Consider the following 6,737-nt stretch of genomic DNA (forward strand, 5'->3'; position numbering starts at 1 on the left):
ATTCTTGTACACTATTATTTTATCTTTCGCCTTAATAAAAAGTTATATTTTAATTCTATGAACCAGGTTCTTTTTCTGTACTCTATTTATGTAGTTGTATAATCTGTGTGTGCCCATTATGAGAATACTTTTTCTGTTTTTGATCCATAATTTACTGTAGCATGCCTGGCTGCATCGCTCACACACACACCGGCCGTACCTGCTGGAATAGGCGGAGTCCTGAGAGTAGGGAGTACCAGCTCTAGGAGTGTAGGGGGTGCCTTGCGAGGAGGAGAGAGACGGCGTGTACTGGCTGTATGTGGAGCTGGGGTTCAGAGACGTCGGGGTCCCATTCCCGGGGACAAAGGTGGAGTCACTGGAGAGGCGACGACGAGAGTCCACCTGGAGACATAGGAAAGGTGAATGTAGAGAGCAGGTGTCCGAGCAATAAGGAGACAGATTGTAGGAGACAGATTACAAAGCGCGACCAGGTCTCACCGGCTCGGGCTGCGGTCTCTCCTGCGCCCACCTCCCAGTCGTTGGAACGGTCTGAGGGTTGTACGAGCCGCTCACTATCAGGTCAAAATATTTCTGTCGCCGCTGACCTGTAAAAGTCACAATATGCACTAGTTAGGATCCATCGGAGCCTCCCATCGCCCCAAACTACTCTCAAGACTTCCAACTATTAACCCTGGAAGCTCAGGAGGCGCCTGTGCAGATGGGCTCGGCCCATGGATTGCAGCCCAAAAAATACATTCCTCACCCTGCCACCTCCCCCCACTAAGCCAGTTTATCAGTCATCAGATGCCACTCTCAATCTACCTCGGAGGTCCAGCTCTGCATGGATGATGTTGCCCATCACAGGCGTATTGTGGAGGTGAGAGACTGTGTCCCTCGCAGCCTTGGAGCTGGAGAACAGGACCTTGGCCAGCCCGAGGTGTTTGCGGGTCTTGGGATGAAGCAAGATCTCCACTTCCTCCACATCCCCAAACTTGCGGCACATATCGGTTAGGAAGAGCTCCCGCACGTTATCATTCAGATGGGCGAAGGTGACTTCTTTCTGGGGGAGCTGCCCAACGTAGAACTCGTCAAACTGATGAGAGACGGAAGATGGGAGAGCGGGCAGTTAGACCTGACGCATGAAGAATCCCCTCCTCCCAAGCCCTACACGTCATCCTCCAGTAACACAAGGCCCTGGTACCTTAAACTTGGGAACAGCGAGGGAAATCTCTCTTGGTTTACTCCACATACGTTGCGGCCGGGGGTCTCTGACATCTCCCACCGGGAGAAAATGTCCATCCTATATGGGAATATAGAGAAGCAGAGGACAGATGAGGAGATCAAGCTATATACAGTACAATTAAAAGAACGTGCCACTCTCCCAAAACCCCAGTCAGCAGATATGAGCCATCTAGAACACTAGAAATACAGTGTACAAGTCACCCTTCCAACAACAGAGCTTCACTAAATAATGTGCCTCGCTCCTCGGCAGGAGGCTGCCATGTTAGCCTGGCAGCACAAATGCCATGTTCCACATCACTACCCTCTTATTGCCTCTGCATTACTGTACTCAGAGCTGGGGAGGGGCTTACGGTGATGCTGAAATGCACGCCATCGTAGCGGTAAATCTTCTGCGCCGCTGCTTGGAGATCAGGGTCTATCAGCAGCTTGTAACTCCTCCACTGGAAGCCGGCCGCTCTGTGACTCTCTCCCTCGGGCTCCATCTGGGGACATCTGACCTGTAGGCAGGGTAGAAAGCGGAAGGTTGAGCAACGCGTTTTGCGATCTCCGCGCTGGATAATCCCCGTCCTCTCAGCCACCAGCTGCAGTTCCTGACACTAATAACCAACTTATATAAAGGATACTGTGAGACCCTCTATAATGCCACTTATCCTTACACCTGTTCACGTACTTACAGGAGCTTTTAGTGAGGCCCTCATGCCATTCCCGAGGTTACTGACACAAACTAAAAGTAATGTAACCCTGCGCAGCAGTCTAGTCTCTACGCTTCATGGTAATATCTGGACATCGCTGGTTAGAGAATTAGTACATTAGCGTTCATTCTAGCACCCTGCACCTGTGTCACAACCCGTGCAGTTCCCCTTTCCTGCCTGGGGTGTCGCTCTCTGCTCTGGTGCTTCTAGCACTCAGCTAGTGCTATAAACTTTTGAGCTACAGCCCAGAGTGTGCTAGAAACACCAGAACAGAAGGCGACACTCCAGGCAGGAAAGAGGAACTGCACGGGTTGTGACACAGGTGCAGGGTGCTAGAATGAACACAAAAACATAATGGGCTACGGAACCTTTTCTGTATACCAGGTTTCACAGAGACCACCGATACAATTATTTGTCTGCTGGAAGAGTGATCCTATTTATCCGAAAGCCTCGCTAGAACCAGCAGGGAGAATACTATAGGTCTACGAATCCCACTCACCATCCTGGCTTTGGTATTAAATAGCGACATGTCACTGCTTCCTGCCATGAGGTTTATTTTCTTACATGATTGTTAAAAAAAGAAACAAATGTTTACAAACTAGTACTAAACAGTATTAACACATTATTAATAAATGGCTTATAAAGCGATGTGTAGAAAGTGGCCTCATCCATATAATGGCTTCCAAGTTAGATTCAGAAACCCTGTTATAAACTATAACCTTAAAGCCCGGGGTGAGAAATATCCTAATATATTATGTTTGTGGCTGGATGTCAGAACAGTCGTCTGGTCAAGAGTTTCCTTAGTTACATTTTAGGCAGTTGTATTGGTTCAATCCAGGCTGTAACCGGAAATCTAACTACTCTCCCCTGGTCAGGGCTTTTTCCCCACTTACACCGCAGGGGTCTCAGGTGCTGCGACACAGTTAACATAGCTGGGAGTTTCTTCTCTAGTACCCCGTGACCAGCCTGGGTGCCTCTCTCCAGCCCCCCATCTCCAGCTGCTGTGCTTGGCCTGGGTGCCTCTCTCCAGCCCCCCATCTCCAGCTGCTGTGCTTGGCCTGGGTGCCTTTCTCCAGCCCCCCATCTCCAGCTGCTGTGCTTGGCATGGGTGCCTTTCTCCGGCCCCCCATCTCCAGCTGCTGTGCTTGGCATGGGTGCCTTTCTCCGGCCCCCCATCTCCAGCTCTGGTGCTTGGCCTGGGGGCCTCTCTCCGGCCCCCCTCTCCAGCTGCTGTGCTTGGCCTGGGTGCCTCTCTCCAGCCCCCCTCTCCCGCTGCTGTGCTTGGCCTGGGTGCCTCTCTCCGGGCCCCCTCTCCCGCTGCTGTGCTTGGCCTGGGTGCCTCTCTCCAGCCCCCCTCTCCCGCTGCTGTGCTTGGCCTGGGTGCCTCTCTCCGGGCCCCCTCTCCCGCTGCTGTGCTTGGCCTGGGTGCCTCTCTCCGGTCCCCCTCTCCCACTGCTGTGCTTGGCCTTGGGGCCTCTCTCCAGCCCCCTCTCTACCGCTGCTGTGCTTGACCTGGGTGCCTCTCTACGGCCCCCTATCTCCCACTGCTGTGCTTGACCTGGGTGCCTCTCTCCGGTCCCCCATCTCCTGCTGCTGTGCTTGGCCTGGGTGCCTCTCTCTGGTCCCCCATTTCCTGCTCCTGTGCTTGGCCTGGGTGCCTCTCTCCGGTCCCCCTCTCCCGCTGCTGTGCTTGGCCTGGGTGCCTCTCTCCAGTCCCCCTCTCCCGCTGCTGTGCTTGGCCTGGGGGCCTCTCTCCAGCCCCCTCTCTCTCCATCTGCTGTGCTTGACCTGGGTGCCTCTCTCCGGCCCCCTATCTCCCGCTGCTGTGCTTGACCTGGGTGCCTCTCTCCGGCCCCATCTCCTGCTGCTGTGCTTGGCCTGGGTGCCTCTCTGTAGCCCCCCATCTCCTGCTGCTGTGCTTGACCTGGGTGCCTCTCTGTAGCCCCCCATCTCCTGCTGCTGTGCTTGACCTGGGTGCCTCTCTGTAGCCCCCCATCTCCTGCTGCTGTACTTGACCTGGGTGCCTCTCTCCGGCCCCCTATCTCCTGCTGCTGTGCTTGGCCTGGGTGCCTCTCTCCGGTCCCCCTCTCCCACTGCTGTGCTTGGCCAGGGTGCCTCTCTCCGGCCCCCTATCTCCCACTGCTGTGCTTGGTCTGGGTGCCTCTCTCCGGTCCCCCATCTCCTGCTGCTGTGCTTGGCCTGGGTGCCTCTCTCTGGTCCCCCATTTCCTGCTCCTGTGCTTGGCCTGGGTGCCTCTCTCCGGTCCCCCTCTCCCGCTGCTGTGCTTGGCCTGGGTGCCTCTCTCCAGTCCCCCTCTCCCGCTGCTGTGCTTGGCCTGGGGGCCTCTCTCCAGCCCCCTCTCTCTCCATCTGCTGTGCTTGACCTGGGTGCCTCTCTCCGGCCCCCTATCTCCCGCTGCTGTGCTTGACCTGGGTGCCTCTCTCCGGCCCCATCTCCTGCTGCTGTGCTTGGCCTGGGTGCCTCTCTGTAGCCCCCCATCTCCTGCTGCTGTGCTTGACCTGGGTGCCTCTCTGTAGCCCCCCATCTCCTGCTGCTGTGCTTGACTTGGGTGCCTCTCTGTAGCCCCCCATCTCCTGCTGCTGTACTTGACCTGGGTGCCTCTCTCCGGCCCCCTATCTCCTGCTGCTGTGCTTGGCCTGGGTGCCTCTCTCCGGTCCCCCTCTCCCACTGCTGTGCTTGGCCAGGGTGCCTCTCTCCGGTCCCCCTCTCCCACTGCTGTGCTTGGTCTGGGTGCCTCTCTCCGGTCCCCCTCTCCCACTGCTGTGCTTGGCCTGGGTGCCTCTCTCCAGCCCCCCATCTCCTGCTGCTATGCTTGGCCTGGGTGCCTCTCTCCGGTCCCCCATCTCCTGCTGCTGTGCTTGAAGTGGGTGCCTCTCTGGCCCACTGTACCTGTCCAGGGGAGTGATTCCATGGTCACTGGCTGTTTCTACATGTCTCATATAGCACAGTGACAGTCTCTCTCCGCCAGGAATGTAATTGACTCTAGCATAGAGCGATATGACCCAAGCATGTCTCTTGTAGTGACCGTCTCTTCCCCCCCAGTCTAAGGGAGGCATCTCTAGCCATCTCTTATTAGTAAAGAGATAGTTTCTCTCCCTCACCCCCCACAGTGCCTCTTTCCGTGGGGTGACTGATTCTACCCTCTGTGTCTGCCCTGGAGGTCTATCTGCCCCCCTAAGGGAGTCTCCCTCACCTGGCTGTCTCTCTGCGGCCCCCCCCCCCCCCGTGTCTCCCCGCTCCCAGCTGTCTGTCCCCTGGAGTCTCTCTCACCTAGCTGTCTTTCTCCCCAGGATAGTCTCTTACTTGGCTGTTTCTCCGCCCACCCTCTGTCTTCCCAGGAGTCTCTCTGGCCTGGATGTCTCTCAGTGTCTCCCCAGGAGTCTCATCTGGCTGTCTCTCTCCTCCCAGTGTCTCCCCAGGAGTCTCTCATCTGGCTGTCTCTCCAATCCCCAGAAGTCTGTATCACCTGGCTGTCTCTCTCCTCCCAGTGTCTCCTCGGGAGTCTCTCATCAGACTGCCTCTCTGGAACTCTCTCTCACGCCTAGCTGTCTCTCTCTGGGAGTCTCTCTCACCGGGCTGTCTCTCCCCCCCAGTGTCTCTCCACTCCCGGCTGTCTCTCCCATCCCAGTGCCTCCCCGGGAGTCTCACCTGTCTCTCCACCCAAGAGTCTCTCTCTCACCTAGCCGTCTCTCGGCTCCCGACTGTCTCTCTCCCCCCTGTGTCTCCCCGGGACTCTCTCTCACCTGGCTGTCTCTCCGCTCCCGGCTGTCTCTCGCTGTCTCCCAGTAAAGCCGCCTGCTCCCCGCGGTCGCACTTTCGCGCCGGCTCAGCCCCTTCTCTCCGCGCCGCTCCCCGGCTCCCGGGATTGCGGCCCCGGCTTCCGCCCCCCGGTATCGCCGCTCGGTTTCTGCCGGCCGCGTCTCGGGGTCCCCGGGAAGTGAGAGATACGCGCAGACCGCGGTGTGGAATCTGCCAGCGCCGACACGGGGACAGGTTTACCTGCTCTGACGCTCCGTCCCGGCACTTTCCACACGGATGAGTACACGGGAGCGCATCTGCCGGGTAAATAAGTGTGGGACCGCTCCGTCACAGGGATAACAGGGCTCGGGGGGTGGAGCGCGGATTTATATCATTACGGTAATAGCGATGTGACGAATCTGCTGTACGTGTACGGGGAACTATGGCGACAGGAGGGAGCTGAGGCGGGCTCTACCATCGAGTGGGGTTTGGGACAGAGCGGCCCAGCTTTCTCAAACTCTATGGACAATAACTTTAATTGTATTTTGTCTGGTTAACAATCCAGCATACTAGCCTAGCGTGTGCAAGGTCATGTGACCAACCCACAGGGGAGTGCTACCGTGCCCTTGCCCACTGATCCAGCTATCAAGGGAGTGGGAGTGTTAATGGGTACTTACACCCAAAGGAAGAGTGTGACTGTTCACTTTACTGATCCAGACTACAGGAAATGGCTGTTACACCCTTGCCCACTGATCCAGCCCACAGGGAATATATAATGAACACTTACCCACTGATCCAGACAATAGGGGTGTCACTGTGCACGTACCCAACTGATCCAGACCACAAGGGATTTATAATGTGCACATACCCACTGATACGGCATACATGGAAGTGCTACTGTGCACTTGCCCATTAATCATCCAGACCAGAGGGCAGTGCTACTGTGCACTCTATGGGCCTGATTCAGAGCCGGACGCAATTAGTGCTCGCTCGTCCAGAAAATAGGGGTGGCTATTCAAATGAACCGTTCGCTGTTTGCGGTCTGTTGACGCCTCTAGGTCTGAA

At 56.4% G+C, this 6,737-nt stretch overlaps 1 protein-coding gene across 4 annotated transcripts in view; it reads right to left on the bottom strand.

Moving 5' to 3' along the window:
• SETD1A (SET domain containing 1A, histone lysine methyltransferase) overlaps positions 1-6,206 on the bottom strand; it is a 48,491-nt gene extending 42,285 nt beyond the window's left edge. Inside the window, exons 1-6 of one of the 4 annotated variants that reach the window (XM_088463827.1) lie at positions 5,934-6,206; positions 1,572-1,718; positions 1,181-1,279; positions 802-1,072; positions 478-584; positions 200-381 (exon numbers count right to left, since the gene is read on the bottom strand). In XM_088463827.1, coding sequence (XP_088319953.1) covers positions 200-381; positions 478-584; positions 802-1,072; positions 1,181-1,279; positions 1,572-1,703 — 791 coding nt within the window. In that variant the 5' untranslated portion in view covers positions 1,704-1,718; positions 5,934-6,206. The other 3 variants (XM_088463830.1, XM_088463828.1, XM_088463829.1) reach the window with 3 other exon arrangements.
• Positions 6,207-6,737: the final 531 nt, after the last annotated feature.

The sequence above is a fragment of the Taudactylus pleione genome, unplaced genomic scaffold, assembly GCF_031769625.1.
Source record: "Taudactylus pleione unplaced genomic scaffold, aTauple2 ptg001463l, whole genome shotgun sequence".
Classification (NCBI taxonomy): Eukaryota; Metazoa; Chordata; class Amphibia; order Anura; family Myobatrachidae; genus Taudactylus; species Taudactylus pleione.